Source organism: Alosa sapidissima, chromosome 1, assembly GCF_018492685.1.
Source record: "Alosa sapidissima isolate fAloSap1 chromosome 1, fAloSap1.pri, whole genome shotgun sequence".
Lineage (NCBI taxonomy): Eukaryota > Metazoa > Chordata > Actinopteri > Clupeiformes > Clupeidae > Alosa > Alosa sapidissima.
Genome location: NC_055957.1, coordinates 9,389,597 through 9,414,114, shown reverse-complemented (window position 1 = coordinate 9,414,114; position 24,518 = coordinate 9,389,597). Strand labels below are relative to the sequence as shown.

At 42.5% G+C, this 24,518-nt stretch overlaps 2 protein-coding genes across 10 annotated transcripts; both read left to right on the top strand.

Moving 5' to 3' along the window:
• The first annotated feature begins 474 nt into the window (after window positions 1–474).
• slc35g2a (solute carrier family 35 member G2a) lies at window positions 475–4,558 on the top strand. The gene is made up of 2 exons (XM_042057060.1): window positions 475–844; window positions 1,854–4,558. The coding sequence occupies exons 1-2, from the start codon at window positions 784–786 to the stop codon at window positions 3,125–3,127; spliced, it is 1,335 nt and encodes a 444-aa protein (XP_041912994.1). The 5' UTR covers window positions 475–783; the 3' UTR covers window positions 3,128–4,558.
• Window positions 4,559–5,412: 854 nt separating this feature from the next.
• Window positions 5,413–22,980, top strand: nck1a (NCK adaptor protein 1a). Of its 9 annotated transcripts, XM_042085022.1 has the most exons (6): window positions 5,413–5,529; window positions 9,457–9,535; window positions 10,466–10,577; window positions 11,372–11,602; window positions 20,604–21,328; window positions 22,256–22,980. In XM_042085022.1, the coding sequence occupies exons 3-6, from the start codon at window positions 10,505–10,507 to the stop codon at window positions 22,448–22,450; spliced, it is 1,224 nt and encodes a 407-aa protein (XP_041940956.1). In that variant the 5' UTR covers window positions 5,413–5,529; window positions 9,457–9,535; window positions 10,466–10,504; the 3' UTR covers window positions 22,451–22,980. The 9 variants fall into 9 exon arrangements, with proteins under 9 accessions (XP_041940956.1, XP_041940974.1, XP_041940996.1 ...); XM_042085040.1 differs by lacking the exon at window positions 10,466–10,577 and having other exon boundaries at window positions 11,376–11,602; XM_042085062.1 differs by lacking the exon at window positions 10,466–10,577 and having other exon boundaries at window positions 11,372–11,522.
• The last annotated feature ends 1,538 nt before the right edge of the window (window positions 22,981–24,518 follow it).

The following is a 24,518-nucleotide window of genomic DNA, read 5'->3' as shown; positions in this document are numbered from 1 at the left end:
CATTTCATGAAATTGTTCGAGGAGCTAAACAGATATTATTTGCTTGAACAATTCAGTTGAAAATGTAACCGTGTTATGTATTATATAAATGTTGTCTTATTGATGTTCGATTCGGAAGCAACTTATATGATCCTACATAGTTTGTGATTTGCCCTATTTGCAGCAATTATCCAACAACAGCCATTGGTTGAAATTATTTGACTTGATCCATACATATGCCAAGCATTTCATTTTCCCATTTCCATCACACACAGCAGCAGGCTACATATTAAATTGCCCTGGGCTGGGTGTAACAAATCAATGCAATCAGAGTGGAGCCATGGTGTCTCTATTTTTGGGTGAGAGCAAAAAAAATAAAAAAAATCCAGGACTTGTGTGTGGATTCTTAATTTAGTTAATTTGATAGTTTAGGATGTATTGCTTTATTTTGGTGATAAAATTAAAAAATAGTGATCTAGACTTCAGGAGTTCAGATATTAGGTCATACGTCTTCTAATGTTAACACGTGTACTTGGCACACACCCTCCTCCCTTCCTCTGCGCACCAGCATTAGTGACACAATCGGATATGTTTTGAGTAAAGATTGACTGGTCAGACCTCAGACGACGCGCATCCTCTTTCAACTCGACCAGCAGATAGACAAAGCCAAGAGAGAAAAAAAGGTATGGCAATTGTAGTCAGGGAGTAGATCGCCTCTCCAAAGGACCGCGCTTTCCGTATTCAGAGCAGAAGAGCGACGAACGGAGATGGCTCTTTCAATAATCCATTTAAAGCCCAGCTTGCATGTGTGGAATTTATGATACCACCATAACTGTTGCCAGTGGTATTCGTTTTGAGAGTGTAGGTAAGTGGTCTTTTTCGATTAACTATTGGTCCACAATTTGTGTTAATCGACCATTTACACAGGAGGAACATGCCCTTGTAAGATGTCAGAGCTGTCTCGCGCAATGGAGAGGACACACAAGGTTGCATCCCATGAAGCCGTCTGTGCTGGCGCTGATTTCTGTCTTCCATTCATAAAATACGCTGTTGTGATTAAAAGCACCACTGTGATGCCACAACATTTTTCCTTTACGCAAATGATCATTGGGGATGTAGACATTTGTCACCAGAAATTTACACTCGATTCAGGCCATTAAGGTAAACTATTATCGACTACTATGCTTTACGTAATTACCAGTAAAAGAGTTTTCCCGTTGTTCTGATTGGGTAGTGTACTGATAAGAGATGTTGGATGTTTTCTTACGTCGTGATCTTGTGTAATCAAAAATATGATTATAATTATAACGCCTAACCAAAAAGTGGTCGCCTGCCATTAGAATATTTTGCCACGTTTGATAGCCCACCATTGCTTAAAAAACCTCAACACTGCAAACGGCCGATATTGATGAGGAAGTCTTTCTCGGATACTACAGCAGGTTATATATGGTAGGCTATATTAGGATTTTTCTTGTTACCACTACATCAAACACGTCAGGAATTTTAGTAGGCTAGATGATGCAAAATGTTATTCTTGTTCATAACCTACTTTCAATGCGCATGGATATACGATAGCTAGATAAATTAGTCTATTAATCTAACTATCGTACCAAATTTGGTACGATAGTTAGATTAATATATATAGAATGTTATTGAATTGAATCTTCATTGCACCAAATTTTAACAATTGAGAGATTGCTAATAATTATGACAGCCCATCAAGTTTAAATATAGGAACAGCGTCATTTGCCATCAGCTGTAAGGACAGGTAGTGGGGCATGGAGCAAGAGGGCATTCGAGTGTAGCATGCTTTATCCTATTCTTTAACTCCAGTGCCTTTTAGCCAGTACTTAACACTGTTTCTCTTCTTCCAGAAATAATTTTCGGTCGGAGAGAAAAAATGGACCCATCTCCCAGCAAGCAACTGCTTGGCTCCAAAAAAAGAGTCAAGATTCATCCGAACACAGTCACAGTCAAGTATGCCACCCACTTTCCCCAGCCAGGGGACGAGGGTTACGATGATGCACCCTCCTTCGAGGATTTTGGCACTTTCCTTGAGGAGACTTCGGACAAGAAACGCCTCACCGAAAGCAAGCAAAGCAGGACTTTCTTTGGTGCCATCGGTGGCCAGTCTAAACCTGCCACAGAGCCGAAGGACAAAGGGGTGGGAGGGCAACTGGCGAGTTTCGGGGAGGCGTCTGTGTTCGCCTCGCGGATGACATGGGCCGTCCTGTTTGGAGCGGCCCTTGCCCACGGTTGCGTGGCTCTCATCACACGCCTGGCTGCTGACCGCTCCAAAGTGCCATCCCTGGAACTCCTCTTCATCCGCTCCGTCATCCAGTTGCTGTCCCTCGGCGTGGTCTACTACTACAAGGAGGCCCCCTTTGGGCCTGAGGGCTACAGGCTGCGACTGTTCTTCTACGGCGTCTGCAACGTCATCTCCATCACATGCGCCTACACCTCCTTCGCCATTGTGCCACCCAGCAACGGCACCATCATGTGGCGTGCCACCACCACGGTCTTCAGCGCCGTCTTGGCCTTCCTGCTAATCGACGAGCGGCTGGGCACGACAGACGTGGTGACCGTGCTGACCAGTGTGTTCGGCCTGTGCCTGGTCATGATCCCCAACATCCTCGGCGAACACATGTCCCTGGGCTTCTGGAAGGAGGCCTTCGGCTACACCATGACAGTGATGGCTGGCCTGACCGCCGCCCTGTCCATGATCATCTACCGCGCCATTAAAGAGCGCGTGAGCATGTGGACAGCACTCTTCACCTTCGGCTGGACAGGCACCGTGTGGGGCGCCTCCACCATGTTCGTCCTCCAGGAGCCCATCATCCCTCTGGACGGGGAGACATGGGGCTACCTCATCGGCATCTGCGCCTGCTCCACGGTGGCGTTCCTTGGGGTCTACTACGCCCTCAACAGGTTCCACCCGGCACTGGTCAGCACCGTGCAGCATCTGGAGATCGTGGTGGCCATGTTCCTGCAACTCATCGTGCTGCACATGGTCCCGTCCGTTTACGACGTCATCGGTGGGCTCATCATCATCATCAGTGTCATCGTGCTCACTGGGGTGAAGCTCTATTGGGTTGGGAAGAGCAGACGTCAAGAGTATGAGGAAATCCTTGACTCACCAATTAAATGAGTAGAGCCTGTCTTCAGGCAGTGTGCTAAGCTACTGATCTGTAAATGAACAGTGTCTTGAATGTGAAGAGCAAAGATCTATTTATTTTGTATTGTCCTGTTAACAAGTGCCAATCATGTGATGACTTCATTTTGCTCTAAATGTACTTCTCAAGAGAAAGTGACAAAGTCATTGTCATCTTTCTAAAGCACTATGCTCATACCTATTCCATCAGCCAAAATAGCTATCTAACAAACATTTGATGTTTTCATATCACAACCTTTTATCAATTAAAATGCAGTAAGGGAGAGAGGCATGTCATGAGCAGGATTATGTACTGAAAAAGCAACCTTCAAAGGGAAGAATATCAATTCTTACAAATAGATCATTCTGTCTGTCTAATGGCAGGGTATGATGGCATAATTGCTGTTCAGACTGGCCTTGTGGTAATGATTGACCCCTTTATGATTGCATTGGATTAATGAATTTCACTGTCAAATGACCAACATCCTGAAACAAAGTGTGGTTCAGTTTATGTACTGGCTCAATATATCCCACTCTCCTCTATGATCAGATATGCCATTAGTCAACATATCCTGTTAATACTGATAGGTATTATCATTCTTTGACTTTGTTCAGAACAGTTTTGCTTTGTAAAACAGCATGCTTTTCACTGCCAGTATTACAACAAGAGGAAGAGGAACCTGCACATGTCTCTTAGGACCGTTGAAAACAATTTGGGCACAGTTTTATGTGAGATAAAATTGGCCCGTTCAGCTACAATCCAACAATCCAAAGGTGATAAATAGAACCCTGAGTCCCTGACGTAAAAGAAACCGTGGAGTGTCAAATGCTTGGGGCATCCCCAGATTATGAGTGGACTCTTCAACTGCAGAGATGGTCCAATTTTAGCCTGGGGTCTAAATAGGAGTGATTATGCCAAGAGGACATGCAATTGGTTTTAACCCATTGCACTATAACAAAATGTTCTGAGCGATAAGGATTGAGACTGGAATATGCGCTGTTATATCAAATGAAATGCTTCAAATGATGGGTAGTAAGTACTATCCACCATATTGTTTTTTTTTTATCTTGTGAGTTCCTCTGGGTCTACAGTAATCTTTACACTGCTTGAGTTATTCTTAAATTAAGTAATGGCATCATTCGTTTACTATGAGGATAATGCAATCACTAAATGTGTTTTTATTCATTTCTAAATATCTTTATGACTGCCAACTGGGCAAGACACTGATTTCCCAGTTTGACTGAAGTATAGATAGAGTGCAAGCCTTGTCTTTGCTGTTTGATGATTTGCATGTGATGTTTTACTGTGCAGTGATATCTGTTTTGGTGTACAGACAAATCCATGAAACTGTAAAAAAAAACAGAGTAAAAATGTAAATTAACAAGTAAAAGATGACAAGCAAATTGAAACAGTCCTCAGTGTTTCGGTTTTTGCCGCTTTTGAATGTATATTTCATAAATTCTTATTCATTCTATCCTGTCATTATTTGATGTCAATAATTTCTATGGTGTCCACAAGATGGCAGACATGCTTCAAAAAGAATCTTATATTTACAGTTGTGTGCTGGTGACCATTTACAGGTGAAAGAAAGCTATCAGTCAACAGAGTACAGAGTATTCCGTGGAAATTATGTAATATAACTTCAGACTGCAAATGTACAGTAGCCTACAATAGGTTGCTGTATCAAGCAGCATATTGATTTCAAGAAGTCTGTTTGAGAGTGCAATGCAAAGTGATTTACATATGTCAATTACAGCGGATTACGGATTACCCCGGGGCACAACGGTGGAAGCCAGGAATTGAACCCACAATTTTTCAGCCATATGCAACATTGAGGGTCTAACACTAAGTTTGAAATCTCCATTTGTAGTGCAATGTAAAGACCATAAAAAAGTTTTCATTGCATGCAGTAACTCCACATTAATTATAAAAAGTCATGAAGTGAAAATGCTAAGAGCTGGAGTGAACAATCAGAGGTCAATCAGAGGTAAATGGATTTCATGGGGAAACTAGTGGATAATAGCTAATAATGATAAATTATTTTTCATATTTCATAAAGTGGGAACATATCAGTTTATCAGTTACTACTCATTTTAACAAGCAAAAAAGTATTATCATAAAGTAGTATTATGTCAACATTGCTTCTATTCTCCTATAGGCCATGTTGAGTTTGTTTGATCGACAGAAACACTGGCAAATTAGATAAGGGGCACCTGGCTTCTATTGACCATTCAGGCGTTCTTGTGGGTGTGTTTCTGTAAGTCAGTTTGAGCAAGTCGCGCTAAGGAAAGATATAAGTGGGGCTACAGAAGCTGCTCTACTCGTCTCGGTATCACAGAATTTTCAACTAACTTTAACTTCCGTCTGGAAAACAAAGCAATGCTTCCAGCCTGATTCAGTAAGTATGTTCTTTATCATTTTGTTATCCTTACTATATTGGTGTGATTCCCTGTGTTGTTTGTCAGTGCAACCTAGTTGCCAAAACAATAGAACAGTGCCAAAGTCGTGAAATAGCCTGTAGGCTATGTTAAAGTTCATCTGGCCGCTAACACATAGGCCTACATAGGCTAATCGTGGATATGTTCTACATGTTCTATTGACTATTTTAACAGTCTAGTTTAGAATGGCATTAAAACTTGTCACTACACCAGACATAATTTCACTGCATTTCTTAATTCCAGTAACTATATGCATGTGACAATAAACTTCCTTGTATCCTTGTATCCTCGTACACTGTGGCAGTTGATCTGCTGTCATTGCTGTCTTTGGGTAGTCTGTATCGTGCGCAGTGATTCCCCCAATATAAAATGTTGATCTGAATCATGCAGGAAATTCACAAGACAGGCTTTAATACTAATTGAAAGATACATGCTCACAGGCTTTATTGACTGAGAACTCCTAATCGCACTTCCTCCTACATGGCTTTTCGCAAGCTGTCAACCACATAGCCTATGGCGCAATAGCATCATGTGGCTTAATTCTCATCTTTTTTTGTTGTTGAATATTTAAAGAATGGCAAAGTAGTTCATACAGTAGCCTACCCTACCTAGTTGGTCTGCTTTAATGTCTCCTTGGTATGTTTTCCATTTCAAGTACATTGTATTCAAGTATTGTATTCAGCTTCTTGAGGAAGATTGCCACATTCAAGTCAAAGAGGAACTTTCATTTGGGGTAATCCCACTTAGAGGTTTCACATATGAATATTGCAGCAGTTCATTGTATTGATTGAATATGATTTATCAGTTTTCTTTGTAGTGTCCAGCTCTTGATCATTGACTGACATACTCAGAAAAGACAAGCATTCTGCGAGCACTTGATTGTCCAAACACTTGTGCAGCTCAGCGTTTTTTTTTATCCTATTAAGCTTTCTTGTGACAGCCAGCTTTTTCCTTCATGCATGTAGCATGCTGTCATTGGAATGCGACTTCCTTTACTCTGTAGCAAGTCGCAACACATCTCTCTTTGCTCTCATTCACAACTGTTTCTTTTGGGCATGCTCTCAAACACGTGGGTCACAGCACACTAAAGCCCTTTAACATCAGAGCTCCTTTAACATCAGAGATCAAAGTTTTTATCTTCCAACAAGACAAGAAGAACTGAAAGTTATCAGAGGAAAAGAGAAGGGAAGGAAATGTTGTGCACCAGGGGGTTGCACCGTAATTTCCCAACTATTAGCCGCACCTTATTCATTTTGCAAAATTTCTTCAGCTATGAGGTTAATACACGGATGGGCGCAGTTAATATAGTATTAATATGGTTTTGTTTCTTTTAACTTGCATAAAACACTGTCCTGCGGCTCATACACAGGAAATTACTGTAGTGGTATGTTTCAAGAACATATTCAAGGGAGTTTTTTGCAGAGGTGGTGAAGTCAGTTCTTAGTGAAATTTCCTATTGGGGACTCGCAACTGTTTTAATAAGTAATGACAGGTAATGGTTGCAAAATATACAATTGAAATCATTTCACCGAAGATGCTTTGAACAGTGTAGAATATTTGGTCATGTTTTCATCCAGGACCTCTGCACATACAACGCAAACCATTCTACATTGATTCGCTTTATTGTCACCCTGTGAATTATGGCCATTGCTTCTTGAGGTTGTTAGATGGCAGTTGCTTATTACTCTGCAGTGAGTTTCCCATGTCCCTCAAGTGTTTTCCAGATGGACCTCTATTTTCAGCCATGTAAAATCTGGAAAGTTTTGCGTCCTTGGAGACTGAACATCTTTCTCACAGTGTTCCCTCTCCCTCAGCTGGCTCGTCTCTCCAGCACTGCTGCCTCTTGGAGCCATAAAGATTTATATGGATTTCTGCTTGTTGAGAGGTTGTACTACCATGACGGCTTCACTTTGACCAACATTTCCCAGAGATCTCAAGAAAAACCGTGGAAGCAAGATCAAAGTTGATTACACTAATAAATCAGCACTATTATGAAAGCATCTTGAAGTAATTGAATAAAGAAGAGGGTGACAACACCAATGGGGGCAAGAAGTGCTTTGTTATGAGCCTCACTTACCCCATTTGCAACCTTTTTGTTTCTTCCCCCCCCCTCCACTTTTCTCTGCCACAATCCCATGACCCTGGGTTGTTGTGGTGCTTGCTTCCCCATTTGTGACAGGAGGATTGGCTGCAGTGGAAATTTGGAGGCAGGAAGAAGGGGTCCTCAGTGTTCACACAAATTGAGTCAGGGCACACATGGCCAAGTAATTGGAAAATAGCCGATTCAACTGTCATGAGATTTGGTGGTGACATGACCCACCAGATGAAGAGGCTCCCTCAGCTTTGCTCTCCCGCTCGTAGTGCTCAGAAACCTCACCCACGGGACCCAGCCTCATCCGCATGAAATCTCAGCGTTCAAGGGTCAAAGCAATGTGGCTGGCCAGCTGTTGAATATGGGGGGGAAAAGCAGCGTGCTCATTGCATAGTTTGAGGAGCATCGTAACTTTACTGTTATCTATCTTCTGTTGGGAAAACCTCAGATGAGGAAGGAGCGGCGCTCTCATACCACTGCAGTGTTAAGAAGTTGTCTTTTGGAGGAGGAGGGGATTTTCCATAGATCTGAAATGTTTGTCTTGCTTTAGTTCAGGATTCTTGCTGTTTCCTCCCACTGCTGACACAGTAAATTGCCACTGCATGTGTGAGTGAGCAGAGAGGAGTTGGGAGACACAGTGTGGTTCTCATTTTATTCATCTAAAGGAATCATTTTTGACAAGTTTTTACTTACAAGAGTACATCACGTTAAAAGAATAAACTAAAACTGTTAATGTCTTAGCCTGTTGAGTTCAGAACTCAGTTCTTATGTAACAACTATACATCTTGGTTTTAAATGTTTACTCTTGACAATCTGGAGGTTCCTTTAATAGGAGTAATAGGAATTATGATTGTTTTGGCATCAGAAAATGTCTTACCAATAATTATTTCTTGAGCGGGTATTTGGCAGTGTTTGTCATATTCCCTCATCAGTCATTTTGGGTGTGTTGAATGTGAAGCCAAATCTCTCAGATGACAGCACAACTGGCAGGCCCTAGCTGTTACGTCCGAACAAGTGGGCTCCCACGAAAACAATGTCAGACCCTTGTTCACCCCTTGGCACAAAGTTGTTCACAGTGGGCTTACCGCCTAGGCCTGGCTCAACAGCACCTGCTCCTGCACTGAGGAAGTGCACGTTTAGCCCTGAAGGTGCTGTTTGTTGGTTTTTACTGTAACAGACTGATTCAAAGACTGATTAGGTGTGACATAATTGCATAACCCTACAACAACAACAACATAACTCTGATTGACTGTATCGAGTAATTTCTGACTTGCGCAAGGTACACTATGCAAGATTTTCACCTTAATATAACCTCTACGAAGCCAATATGATGGTAAACAAACTTGTAATAGGGGAATCGTTCACCATAGGGCATAGCCATAGAGCATATCCGTAGCAGGTTGTTAGAGAACCAGCAATGCAACTTCAAGTTAAGTCAGAATCATGAAACATTACCTTGTCAGTAGATATAGCTCTTTGGAGATAGTTTTTGCCTGTTGTTAGTCCTTTGCCTCCACAACAAAAGCATTTGCATTGTGCACAGGGGAAACAAGCCATGAGAAGTAGCAAGTGGCAAAGTGACTCTATTGTGACTCTAGAGTCGCCAAAAATACCTGCATACAACTGCATAGTATACCTTTAATATTTACTAGTGCTAAGTTTATTGTCTGATTTAATTCCATCCACCATCAAATAGCTGAACTGGAAATGATGAGGATTATCGTATATGTTGTCATCATTGATCTCTACCATGCTGTGAGCGCTTTGACTATTTTCCCGTCATGTTTATTTGTAGGTGCAGTGAGTCCCGTATTTCCTGTGGCTGACAAGATAACACCTTTCAACTTGGCACATACTACATTGATGTGGTGCAGGTTGGTGTTTGCATAGATCAGGCAGATAATACTATCAAACAGATCTGTATTTCTGTGACGGTTACCATGCAGCAAATGTAAATTATATCGTTGAACATTTGCACCGTTAGTGAAGAGGAAGTTTTGAGCAGATTAAATGGTGTTGTTTTCATAGGAAGGGTCATGGTTACCCTCAGTGTATCCATTGTATAAGTGAGTGCTTACTTTGAGCTAAAACTCAGAGAGGAGATGGGAGCAGAGTGAATTATAGGTTAAGGGGGAGCTTTTTCCACGTTCCCGATGACCCTCAAGCCTCAATGTTTTTGTTTGACCCTGGCCTCCAATGGGTCTCAAGTCTCAAGTTACCCCTATGCTTCTGGCTTCTGCTTCAGAGCCTCAGTATAGAGAGAAATGGTCTTGTCTCCTTTTGTGCCCAGAAAATGGATCATCAGCATTTTAGCCATCTTTCTGAGTTGGTGCAGAACCATGGAAAATTGAAATCTGCATTGTAAAAGAATGAGGAATGAGTAGGCAAGTGAATGCAGATGATTTCCTCTGTGCACAACAGTATATTAATCATATCTTAATGTGAGACAGAATCGTAATAGTCAAACACATGCAGTTGAAAATTATTTCATGTTAAAGCGATTATGCAGAAAACTAAAGTTCAGCATTTAATTTCAGTGGTTTTAATTTTTTAAATCTCAAACACATTGGGCCCTATCATGCACCCGTCGCATAGTGGCGCAAAGCATGACACAAGGCTTATTCTTATCTTACTCTCAATAAAGTAAGGATTTTTTCGCCATGCCCTTCACTTTTATTAAACCTTGCACCCAGGGGTGTGGCAATTAACAACATAAGGTGTGGTCTGGCGCATGATCCAAAAATCTATATCTTACACCCTTTAAAAATCATTACGCTACTGACCAAGAAAAACCTGATTTATAGAGAAAGGCGCATCACAAGCACAGCTGAAGACGCACTGTCATGAGATGTAAGCAGCAACTCCTCTACAGGATAAATATCAGGATTTTTATTCAGTTATTCGAACATTTTTGGGGTAAGTGTTGCTTTTTTCAGGCTATGTTCTCGATGGTAACCCCTTATCAGTCAATAGTGAAAGTAATTAACTCTGTAGAACTGTTGTTATTAACTATGAGACCATTCATGAAGTTAGTTTCACTTTTCACTCAGCAAGGTTTAGTGGAATCCCTGTTACATATGGTCTCGCATGCAAGCAGATTCCTTCAAATGCGCCGCTGACTATCAAAATACTGATGCACTGTTTGAAGTTGTGCTTCTTGCTGTTAAAGGGATTGATAGATGTCATTCTCATTGGTTTAAAGGATGTTACGCCCAAAACACACCCATGACTGATTAAGAAACATAAGAACACACCCATGACTGATTAAGAAACATAAGAACACACCCGTGACTGATTAAGAAACGTAAGAACACACCCATGACTGATTAAGAAACATAAGAACACACCCATGACTGATTAAGAAACATAAGAACACACCCATGACTGATTAAGAAACATAAGAACACACCCATGACTGATTAAGAAACATAAGAACACCCCTTTTGCGCCCGCCGCCCAGCGTTTGATCTCAAAATCACACCATTAAATTAGTGATTGGGGACCGGCCACGTCTTTAATATCTATACATTTTGCGCCTCTGACCATCTGTTTCTGATCGCCAAAATAGGGCCCCTTGATTTGTATCAAGAGTGGTATGTTGTATTAATAGCTCCATCTGCTGGCCATGTGTATAATCTGTAGAGAAAGTGATGTATTGATTGTTGTTGTTGCCAAACACATCATCCATCTTCCCCTCTCTCTCTTCCCAGACAGGATGTCAGAGGAGATGATCGTCATCGCCAAGTTTGACTATGTAGCCCAGCAGGACCAGGAGTTGGACATAAAGAAAAACGAGCGCCTGTGGCTGCTGGATGACTCCCAGTCCTGGTGGCGAGTTCGCAACGTCACCAACCAGACTGGGTTAGTGCCCTCTAACTATGTGGAGAGGAAGAACAGTGCCCGGAAAGCCTCCATTGTAAAGAATTTAAAAGACTCTCTTGGTAAGCATCCTCAAACTGACAGCTCACCGTCTACCTGTATAGTAGTCTTTATGTGTACGGCTTGAACCTCTCCAACTAAATGCTAGAACTTTCACAATATTTCAGGGAAAACACTGAGATTGCAAGTTATTGCAGTATCTTAATTAGTCATATGTTACTGTAGGTGCAACTCTGCTTTTGTAGAAAAAAAAAGACAGTCATAACACACCCATTTTGTTATGGTTGTCAGTTTTCCCATAACAATGTGCTGTGTAAGAGAGGGTGGCAGCCAATGCTGCTACTTGACCAGAATAATGGTTGAATCAACAGCTGAAAGATGCCTTAACTGGAAATCTGAGTACCTCCCCATTGTAATTTTTCCACAAACGCCAGCTGCTGTTTGAGCCATGTTACAATTGTCCCAAAGTGGTGCTGGAAGAATTTAGGAAAATTGAGAAGACTAGTATCCCTCTCAAACCCCAAATGCTGGTCCAGATGATCAAATTAAATACCAAGCAGTGTTTTGCATGAACTGTGGGAAATGGTGGTTAAAAGTATTTTATATCATTTGGACAATCCTTATGGACAGGAACGCATGTCACTGTATTTTTGAGGTTGTTGTCCTGGCCTCTGAAGTGTAGCTCTGGCTGTTGACATTAGTCTTGGCCTCGTCCAGCTGTATCTCAGCTCAATTTCATCTCACTGAGACAATAGGTCTGGCTCTTCTCAATGCACTTATGTTTCCCTCAGCCACTAGGATAGCAGGCCAATCAGCAACAAGAGGGGATGGTGTTAGTTTTGAAATCGAAAGTGGCTGTGGTAAATGGTAAATGTAGCAAAACCTATAAACATTAAAAAGTTGTTGTCAGAAGAATGTGTAAATCTATACAGCTTGACTGGGTCTCTATTAAATCTATGGTATCAAAATTACCATCAAAGGGTACATTGTTTCCTGACTACCGATGCGGTTAATTATCAGTTTGGAAATGTTAGGTGAAGTACAAAGTAACGTTAGGAATCCCTGATCAATATGATTTGGTAGGCTGGACCAATGATTTCAAAGTTATAATGCAAAGTCTATGCCCATTATGCGATGCTAGGATTGGAAACATTTCTGAATGGAGAGTACCCAGAATTGAATCTCTTCTCGAAGTGAAATAAAGTGTGCAATACCAGGCTAATAAATGATGGCACCTTTGGGTAACACAGCACAGCATCTGGTGCTTGGCCATGCCTCTGTTTACAGTTAGGGTTTGTCTGTCTGACAGTTTCCCTCTTCACACATGGTAAACAGTGGAGGATTGGATGACCGGGCCTCTATCCCCTGTACAAAAAGAACCACGCTGTCCGTTATTATGGACTCACCTCCAGTGTGAAAGATGATAGGGCCTGGATGGCTTCCCACTCTTTAAGGGGTGAGTGGAGCCGCACATGGAAGCGGCTCTAACTCCCCCATAAAGAAGTATATACGTTCACAGTAAACTGTTCACGTGGAGTACAGAATTGGTTAGTTAGCCAGTTCATATTATTTTCAATTGCATTGTACATCTCAGATGAATGAGTGAGTCAATTCACTCTTTTAAGGCCCTTCTGGACTGTTTTTCCACTGTTCTGATCTTAGTCTAGACCTGTTCATCTATTTGTTATTCATAAGCCATTTTTATATGTGGTGATATGATCCTAACAGTAGGCTACTTAATGCTTTGTTTTGAATGCTTTCATTGTTTTGAATTAATTTGTCGTCATGCCAGCAGTGGTCATAAATGCAGGATGTTTCAATAAATAGTCATGATAAATCATAATTTCAATGTTGAGCAAAATAATTGTGATTATTATTTAAATACCATAAAGAAGCCCTATGCATGTGGCGCCCTAGTCACTACTGTACACCCTCCACGTCGAACCTTAATAAACCTCACTTGCAGTCAGTGGCATATTAGTGGGAACAAGTTGCCTTTAGGCTGACACCGTGCTGTAGTCTGTCTGTGTTTTTGGTGTCAATGACCATGGCTACTCATCCCTTTCACACCCCCACAGGAAACGCAGTCCCTCATTCAGGTGACCTCCCAAATTACAGCCCTGTGTGGCAACCAGGTGCCTTGAAAGGTGTAATCCAAGACCTGGCTCTCTTCAGACATGGCAACAGCAGGCCATAGTGCTTGTCATCCCATACCCGTATGTTTTAATAGAGAACGGGATGGCTTACGCTTTGCAGTTTGCCTTTTTTTAACGCATGCCTGATTTCACTGGGGAACTGCAACAAAGGAATTTACCTACTATTTACTTACTTGACTTGCGAAACACATAGTGGCCACGTGGAGATAAAAGTTCGAGTCAAGTGAAAACTCCAGATAGTAAAATTAAGTCACTCATGTTGCCCTGCCTGGGGGAAAAAACAGGTGTATTTGAAAGTACCAACTTTCAGGCACTCACATTCCATCGGGTGAAACCAAAACCCAAGCGTCTGCCACACCGTTAGACTGCTGACGGACATGTGGTTGCCGTAGCAGTGACCAATGTTTGACAAGTGTCCCTGCAAGACCCACAGAAAGTGTGTGGGCCCCAGGCAGCAGCTGGAGAGCTTCAAAGGAACCCCCCCCTCGCAGTTTCCCATTGGCTGTCTGCAGTCATGTAGGCGGGGTGGAGAGCTGCTCCACTAATAGCTCTGGACTTTCAGGAAGTTCTCATGAACTAGTTGCTCCGCTACAGGGAGAGGGAGAGAGGGAGAGAGAGGGAGACGGACGCAGCTCCAGAGCCAGGAATGGATATGGCTAACCTTTTTAAACACTTCTTCCGTGAGTTCACAGCTTTTACGTTCTCTTTGGACAAACAGGGGTGGAGTGTTTTGTAACCTAAATAGTAAAGGAAGCCTATAATTGTTCAGCTCTTACAGTTTCACTGGGCTGTTCCAACGAAGCTAAGTTAGGCTATTGTCCTGTATGGGCCTGTGGCTGAGTGTTGAAAGTGCCAGAAAGAATTCACATAGGCAGACTTCAGAACAGCTGGAGGGATCCATTGCGTTGGCTTCAGTGTAGTTTTGTGGAGATGAGATTTTGTGTTCTCCTTGGAGAAAGCCTTTTTTCCCCCGCCTCTTGCATTCAGCTGCAAGTGGGTGGATAAGGATTTCAGACTAGCTAAAGCTTGTAATTGCACGGCAGAGACGTGGTAATCAGGAGCACAGACAGGGCTAAGGCTTTCTCTCACACATACAGCACTGTGTCCCAGCCTCTCATACCTCTGTGCAGTAACATATGTATGTAAGAAACACACAATTATCTTAAAACAATTAACAATAATAATCTGTTAATAATCTTAAGGAGTTTTTTGCCATTGTTGGCAGATTTTTACAGTTGGGTTTGGGTGTTCCTTTTTGATTTGTGGGTGGCTTGGTTGTGTGTCTGGATGAGCAAACCATCTTTCTGAAATGTCACAACACACTAAATGAGTCCACTGCATTGACACACATTCTAAAGGGCAGCTTTACTGCACTCAAATGTCACAGAAACGCCTGTGCAGTTTCCATTTGATCCATTTTCTGTTTCTTTGCCTTCAGGGGGGGTGATGAGTGGCAAGGGGGGGGGGGGGGGGGAGTGGGGTGCCTGTCCTACTGAGAGAGTGAGCGAGTGAGAGAGGGGGTACACTCCCCCAGGGCAATCTGGTTACTTTTAAAAAATCAAAGCAGTCATGTGTTGGCTTTAAAATGGCTTCCCTTAGTGAGGCTTCAGCCCCCCCCCCCCCCCCCCCCCCTCACCACACACACACACACAGATGCAGTACATACACAAACTACTATACACACACTAATTTGCCTACACACACACACACACACACACACAGAAAGAGAGAGAGAGACACACACCACCCTCTGAATAACTGCTATCTACCTCCTTTCTGGAGGAAAACGGAAGACCTCTAATTCAAGACAGATTTCTAGGAGCTCCCATGGAGAAAGGCAGGAGGAAATTGAATCATTGGGGTGTGTGTCCTGCTCCCTCTTCCTCGTTTTCTTTATGGGACTCCCCCATGCTAGCTGTTTTCTTCTCTATCAGTATCTGCTCTCTCTCTCTCTCTCTCGGAGAGTGTTTTATTTCTCACTAAACACTGGGAAGGGCGTTGGAGGCTGAGGGTGGAGGGGTGGGGGTTGTGACTTGGCAGAGAGAAGCAGGAGGAATTTTAGGACAAAAGGAGCGTTGCAAGGGACATTTTCTTTGCTAACCCTCTACTCTGGCAAATGTTCCTCCCTGTTTGTATTTGCCTTTCTGTCCCACTTGTTTCACCCTCTCCATCCCTCTTTGAGTTCTTGGACTGGAAAATCTAGATTACTGGGGGAGAGGAGGGAAACATGGCTGCCACTTTTGAGGGCCTGCCAGCTCCCGGCCCAAGCATTAGCATAGCGTCAGAACCCAGAGGATCCTTTGTGCTCTGGAAATGGAGGGTGGACCAACTCCCAACACAATAGCAAGATGTCATCTCCCCGAGTTCATTTGAATATGCATTGCACATTTCAAGCCATTACAGAGTCATGGGTGTTTTCGTGGGTAAACTAATCTAATGGACATTTGGTCAAACGTACATTTCACCAGTGAAATTCAGTGCATTAGTAGCAAGAGGGGCTGATTCAGTTTTGAGCGCCCCAAGTCTTAGAGCACTCTCATAAGCCACATGTTGCCTCCATATTGATTGGGAGCGCATGCACTCTATCCAGTCCATGGTCATCTCTGTGTTGTAGCGGACCCTGGGATCTGGAGCGGGGTCTCTGAGTGTGTGTGTGTGTATGCTTCATGATGTCATTACTAGAGTGACCTCAACCCAAACAGGAACAAAGGCGGGGGCTATCGGGTTGTGTTTGCTTGGGCCCTTTTCAGAGCAGTGGAAATGAAAACGCTGGCTCGTCGCGGGTCACCTCACATCAGTAATCTGGCCTGGCTCACAGCAGAGTTGGGAGTGTGCTGTGCTGTGAAGCGCTGTCTGATGTGTGGACTTCACAGCGACTGTCCACCCACCCCCAGCCCTCCCCTTAACTGTTTAGGTACAGTAGGGGAAGGTAAGTCAATCTGAAGGCAGCAGTTTGGAATTCCTTCTCCATTCACTGGCCTTTAGTTGTAGGACGTGCTTCATTCCATCGCAGGAATTAAGGCACAGCATAAACAATGTTCTTTTCATTCTAATCGTCTTGTTGATTATTCCCAAACAATGACTTCTGTGTTTACCACTGAATGGCTTGGTTTATTAGTCCAAGATATGTTTTATAATTAGGAATTTTAGAAAAGATGTTTGGGTATTCGGTGCCAAGTGTAGGTCTTGCTGTTCCAACGGAAAGCTGGGAAATGAACTTGGGGAGGCTGAAGGGAAGCTGTTAGTGTAGCTGACAAAGGAAATGAAACAAAAGGAAGTTCGGACAGTGTGTCTCCTGTTGGGTCTTGGAGTCGTGTCTTGTGGGGTGGTATGCAGGCAGACCCTTGAGTCAAAGCTAGAACAGCTTAGCTCTGGGATTCCCCTCATTTTAAGTCATTGACAACATTGTTTTGCTACAGTGATTGATCACAGAATGAGGGAAAACAGTTCCTCTCAGTGGTGGACTACAATAAAGCTATATGATAACTATAAAAAAGAGTGTTTAGCCGTTTTAGAATGATCACACCTATTTCTTTGTGTGTGTAAATACAATATCAATATTTTATTTATATAAAGATTCCAGAATTACAGGGTACTAGTTCAATATGAGGAAGATGGAAAGGAAATGTGTCCTTTTATCTGCCAAAGCAGGAAAGCACTGTGCAAGGTCATCTTACATTAAGATGGTGGGGCATGAGATATCCACCGCTTCTGTAATTAGCTTCAGGAAGTGTGGCTGTCAATCATCGGCATGTTTGCTTTCTGAAAACAAGCGACATAAATGGCTGAGAGCTGTATATTATTCAGCACTTAGAGACGTGGAAGCCTATTACATACAAATTCCACTGCTATGTTGTTTTGTCAAACAAATGCTGTCTTGTTTAGTTCATGGTGGATTGGTAAGAATTAAAAGTAGGTCATAGCTGTAGAGTCTTGGCGCTGAATTGGTATGGTTCCGGATGTGTTAATATGATTCAACTCTACTGCTTCTCTGAGGTCCTGTAATTGAAAGTTATTAATTATAGGTTGTCTAGTAAGACACAATAGTGTAAAGAATTCCATAGAATCTCTAGAACATAACTACATGCATAGCTGTTATTTGTGGTTTTGATAATTTGTGCAAACAGCACCTGAATGAGGGCAAAGTCCCTCTAGTTCAGTAACATGGCCCTCAGACAGGCACACTCTCTCTCTCCACCTCATTTATTCACTGTGTAGTAAACATCATCATTTCTATGTGGAGGTCTTGTTTACAGCCCCACGGGCTGTGCAATATCAACAACTCTTCCTTGAAATGAGGTTTTAATGACTAGCGCAAACGATTGAGAAGACTTTTGTGTCTCATCAACCGTTCACCCTTGTTTTGGAGCGTCTCCAAGCTCTCTCTCTGTCAGCTGAATGGGGCCCCTCTGCTGCCTGGCTGTTGTCCGCTCCTCCATCTGGCTTCCATTTTCCAACGGGGGGTTTGTGTCTCACGCTGACAGGAAACTTTCCCTCAGAAGACTCTCCTCATTTGCTGCGTTTTTCAGTTTCGCCCTAACCCCCCGTTACAGTTTCGTCCAATACACTTCTCAACACTTCCTGGCTGTCCACATCATTTTGCATCACGGAGCTCACTTGATTCTGGAATATTTGAGTCAAATGACATTCTGACATTTATTCATTCAGACTTAGTTACCTCACATAGCGATGTACAGGTTGTTTTTCTAGCCTTCTCTATTGTCCTTGTGAACACTCTTACTGGACCCCCGCCCCCTGAAATTAGTCATACATAAGCATGATTGTGAAAACCTATGCACAACTGTTGGTGGGAGAAAACACTTCGGTTACTTGGGTGACAAGCACAAGCAATGATTGTGACTCACAGCCAGTGGAGTGCCATGGTAACAGTATGCCTCTGGCCCTTACTGGTCGAAACGTCTGTGAAGACATGTACTTACTAAAGCCTATGACCTAAACTCTCACCCCTACTTATGCGAACCAAAATCTACTGTTGTGCAGGGATAAATAGGAGAACAACAGTGAATATTAATGTTCCTGGCTCTTCCTGAGTTATGTCTGACAGTGAGTCTGCTGAGGTCCTGACTCCTGAATATAGCCAGTCCACATCTAGTGCTAGCAGGGCTGTTGCTAGTCAGTAGTCATTGACCTTTTGTTTGGATTTGTAGCGTGCTTGGTAAATTAAGTTTTTAAGTTCATGCACACAGTGTTTTTTTCTCTTTTGAGAGAGTGACTATTTGCAGCACATAGTAGTCCACACGTCACAATTTCACATTAGAGGTATGCCTAATGTGGATGCCATGCCAGTGGTGCTGTTTTTATATCACATTGTATATACTCTATTGTGTTGTTACTCCATTTGTTTGAACTAAAACAGTACTTTGTGATTTAAGACTGCACTTCCCAGCTTGCCCCTGGACTCTGAGCTCTGTTCGTTTCAGTAGAGTTTGTGTCTGTGTCTGGCTTTGCCTCCTTGGAACACTGCCTGTCCATGACACCTCTCCCTCTAATGATGTGTGCATTAGTCATCCACTGACGCTGTTGTTTTTCAAACTGCCTCCCTTGGAATTAGTCTATGAAACCTCTCCTCTTCTTCATGGAAAATCAGACCTCGATGTCCACTGCCGTTTACCCAGCATGTCTATCACTGTTGTGTGCTATGTGTGTGTGTGTCTGTGTGTTCATGATAGAAATGTTTGATCGTTTGCTTGGTGATGCATATGACCGTGCGGCTGATATTTAGCACCTCTCCATCTTGGTCATAGTTTGTCAGCAAGTTGCAGGTGTGTTGATGCAATCCTGGTCTTAGAAAAAACAGTGCATCAGCACTAGTGAGAGTGAGCTGTTGACTCATCTAACCTGTAATAACTGGATGACCATCGCACACATATATGTTGATGTGTGCAAAAGCTTTGCTGTTTATCATTTAACATTGCTGTTGTTAAGAATTCATTAAGATTTAGGCAACAAAATAGAAAACCTAGCTTGAAAACCCATATGCACACACACAATTTTAAACTGTTTCACTTAGAAGTCAGTTAACAGAAATGTATACTGTATGTGTTCTTTTGTAAAGTAAAAAGTGTTGTACGAGTCATTGTTTTAATATAGTGCAAATATAATATCCATGTCACTGCAGTTTTGATCCTATAGACACTGGATCTGACACTCTACTGATACTGACTGAGTGGCAAGACCTCTGCCCTTAAGCCATCATTTTAACTAAACTACTCTGTGATACTCTATTACCTTAATGAACTTCTGGGACCTTATTTGCTGTTAGGGTTAGTAATAGGATTGGCCATCACTCTCACTGAAACGTTTGTGCGTAGGCCATTCTATTTGTCACCCGTTTTGGTTGAGATATAAAAGAGCTACTCCATGAAGCCCCTCCACTACATTCAGAAGATAAATGTGATTAGTACTGATGTTGCAGAGAGTTTGTGTTATAAGGCCATGGGCAAGTAAAAGTGGCGCAATAACAAGGCTCACAGATTTCCTTGACACCATCATATATTCTGGTCTTAAATGGGTTAACATGGTCTTAAGATGTTAAACTCTGTACATGAAATACATTAGGTAATCTGTAGAAATATGTTGGGTAAAGAGTACATGTACATGCCATGCCTATCACTATATGGTATGGTGATCTGACCTAGAGAGGATCGGGAGTAGTTTCTTAAAGCAAGCAGCTGAGACTGTCCCAAGGATTATTTGATGAGAACTAAAACAAATATGCATTGGCTGGCTTCACAATTATGTAAACAACTCCAAGAAATACCTGTTGGTGAAATACAAATTGTCAAATTGTTAGACCATAGTTAAACGATATGAGAGATGGGGAAATAGCGCAGGCATGTGAAGCAGCATAGTTGCGTTCTCTAATCATATGTGCTTTGGCCTTCAGGCATTGGGAAGGGGAAACGAAAGGATGGAGGGATGAAGGACTCGGCCTCCAGCGCAGACGGCGACATGTTTGCAGACAACGGCGAACGCCTGTACGACTTAAACATGCCCGCCTTGGTTAAGTTCAGCTACACGGCCGAGCGCGAGGACGAGCTGTCGCTGGTGAAGGGGACGAGGGTCATCGTCATGGAGAAGTGCAGTGATGGATGGTGGCGAGGGAGCTACAATGGCCGCTCGGGCTGGTTCCCCTCCAACTACGTGACGGAGGACGTGGACGGGTCGGCGGGCGGCGACCTGGCCGGCTCGCTGAGGGAAAAGCTCGGGTCGGTGGCGCCCATGACCAATGGTAGCAGAGTGCTCCATGTCGTGCAGACGCTCTACCCTTTCAGCTCCAGCAATGATGAGGAGCTCAACTTTGAGAAAGGCGAGATCATGGACGTGGTCGAAAAGCCCGAGAACGACCCGGAGTGGTGGAAGTGCCGCAAGCAAGACGACCAAGTCGGCCTGGTGCCTAAGAACTATGTGACGATCCTACAGAATTCCCATCCTGTACCACTGAGTGCAGGGCCCCCCACTCCAGACTGTGACAACATTGGACCCTCTTTGAGTGGGAAGTTTGCAGGCAGGCAGTGGTACTATGGCAGGGTCACGCGTCACCAGGCAGAAGTGGCCCTGAACCAGCGAGGGGATGAGGGGGACTTTCTCATCCGGGACAGTGAATCATCGGTAAGCAACACACTTCTCATTTCACATAGCTGATCAAAACAAAATGGGGGTCGTCATGGGTTGTCTTGATGACTTACTAAAAATACTTTACCATGAGCATTACATTGTGCCTTCAGACGATGCAGTGTATCCCTGACATTCTCAGCAACTGTCCTTTCTAGGTATTTCTGCAGGCCGTTCATTTCAGTACGGTACATTTAAGTTTCCAAACATTCCAAATTGATCCAAATGTATATGCTTGGTCATTATTTTCACACACAGTTAAGGCCTGTTTATATTTTAAGAACAATGATTAGACTAATGCACATTGCCCACAGATCCAATTTCATGATGAAATAAAGATGAAGATAGATTGAGAAAAGGCTAGAATATACCTTTAAGAGAAGACATATTAGGTTTGTTAATTTTCCCCTTCCTCCTCCCAAGTGCATCCCTTATCAATGGCTGGTCTGTTTGTGTCTACTTTCAATGACATCACTGCTCCCCAAGCAGCCTCTCCTTTATGAATTGCACAAGTGCCAGAGAGAGACAGCCATTCCTTGCATAACAGACTTTCTCAGAGTCACAAGGTTACCATGAAATAGTTTAGAGGGCACCTACATTTTTATATTAAACGGTTAATATCAAAATAACATTTTTGGTGCAGGCATGATTTATCCTTAGTTGGCTTATTTAGAGGGGAAAAAATCACTAAACACAATAGTCTAAAACAAATGATCCGCAGAGAAGGTGCTCAGGGTCATTGTGTCATATTTCATGTCAATGTTAATTTCACTAATTTCATTTAATAGTGAAAGTTGGCACTTAATCCAAGACTGTTGCTGCTGTCAGTGATCTTTTGTTCATGCTAAAGGTACCCTGAAAACACTATTGTTAAGAAATCCTCTTGCACTTACCATGCTGCTGTGTTTTTTTTGTCCTTTGCAGCCAAATGACTTCTCCATTTCCCTGAAAGCACAAGGCAAGAACAAGCATTTCAAGGTCCAGCTCAAGGATGCATTGTACTGTATCGGGCAGAGAAAGTTCAGTTCTATGGAGGAGCTGGTGGAACACTACAAAAAGGCCCCTATTTTCACCAGTGAGCAAGGGGAGAAACTGTACCTCGTAAAACCCATGTCCTGATCCTGTACTTCACCTAGCTCAACTCTTCTCTCCCTGGCTGTAATGAACGGGGATTTCCACCATTTTTACAAGATGGGAGAAACAGACTCTCCATTGGACTGCCATCTGTCAGCATCCAATTGGATGACATTCAGATATCCCCAGTCCTGTTTGGGTTGGGTATATGTGTGTGTATGTTGACCTGTACTGCAAATATATTTCTCTTAATATATGTCTAGTTACTCTTCCCTCAATCTGAAATCAATCATATTTCCATGTGAATCTGTTTTATTTATCTGTGATTGAGTATGAGCAATTTTCTCCTCAGTCTTATTACTCCTAATTACACCTTAACAGCAGCCAGTCTGATCAAATAATGGACTCACAGACCCCCTGCTTATAAATGGACATCTGAGTGAGTGTATCTGCTAGCCTGGGTTTTCCCATGCTGCCTTGCGCGCGCGATTTTATTCACGCTGCTAGGCAGCCTGGATTCTGTGGACTATGTTTTCACCTCAACGAAGGAACCAATCACAGAACGGAGAGAGGGCAGCAAGACGATGACGACACACCAAAGTCGTTATGAGCTACGTACAGACTCATTTGATAGACATTCGTAGCGCCCAATAAACGGCTCTGGGCATTCGTAAACCACGTTTCAAATACGAGAAAATGAATGTCTAGTTCCCAGACCCCATGTCAATGGGATGAGGTCTGACGTTAGCCAGGTATCTGCAGTGGCTGTTTTTGATATCAAACCACCATCTCACATGAACTGTTAAGTTAAAACCTTTGTTCTTCTATGGTTTCTGGTAATCTTAAGATTATCTATAAATAGTTTTTAGATGTCCTACTGCAATTACACTATTTTGTTACAGTTGTGGCCTACAAACTTGTGCTAAACCAAATCTTAATCGCTTTCCCATGATCTGCACAAGACAGCTAATTATATAGATGTTGAGGAAGTTGGCATATACTGTGAGTGTATATTTTTATTGGTTCTACATTTGTTAGATGGAGGGTGCCCACAGAATATGGTTTTCATGTGCTGTTGGGTTTGTCATGCTTAAGGATGGAGTTAGTGCAGACAAATGTGTGGTGTCTTCGGGTATGAATGACAGAAGGAATGACTTTGGATGTCTCTGACAATGGTGTTGTACAATGCTCGTCAGTCTTTTCTACATGCACCAATGGGTTGGCAGACCCATGCTGGTGCTGTTTTAAATCAATGGTTGGTGAATTCACAATCGTTGTATAAGGCCTGGTGACATGGGAGGGGGAAAGTGCAGTGGAGTATTACCTGCTCAGTGGAAGAAACTGATTGTTTGAGGATAAATCTACATTATGAGGAGCAGCTGAAACGCTGAGGGTCAGTGGCCAAATGTTTTATGAAGGTAATGAAGTCATGCTTTTAGAGGCAGGCTTATGTAAACTGCTCCATGTTACTGTCACTCAACATATCTTAAATCTACAATGAACCAAAGCACGCCAGTCCGTTTTTTTACTATCAGAAGCTTTAACATTCAGTTTTTATGTCCTAGATGCTATAAAAGTAGCATCTATTGAAGGACACTGTTTCAATGCTTAGTAATATTGGAGTTGGAAAAAAAAAAACTCACTGTTGAGAATTTTGCAAGGGCACAGATTGTTTTAAAGCTAGAATAGTGTAACAATAGATTTTATATTTTCTAAGATATAGACATGACAAAAACATGGCCTTAACTTATTTTAGATGATTGTATTAACCAGTTATGTAAACTTTTAGACAACCTTTGAATTGCTTTTAATTTAGCACTTTCACAGATTGTGTCTCTGTATTACATTTCTCTTCCCTCTAGTGTCACTGATACAATGGTGTTTTTTTTTTGGTCATGTTGAGATACTCAAATTCAATAGCCTACTTTGTATATGTCACATTCTATTAGACAGCAAATCAGCCCAGACATTTCAGTGAACCTCCCAAAATTAAAGGGATTATTGATACTGTGAGCAAAAATGCATTTACCTTTGATGCTTGCATATAAGTGTGGTCAGATCTTTCTACATGCAATGTCCAAAACATTTTCCTCCTACATTTCAGATTAATAAA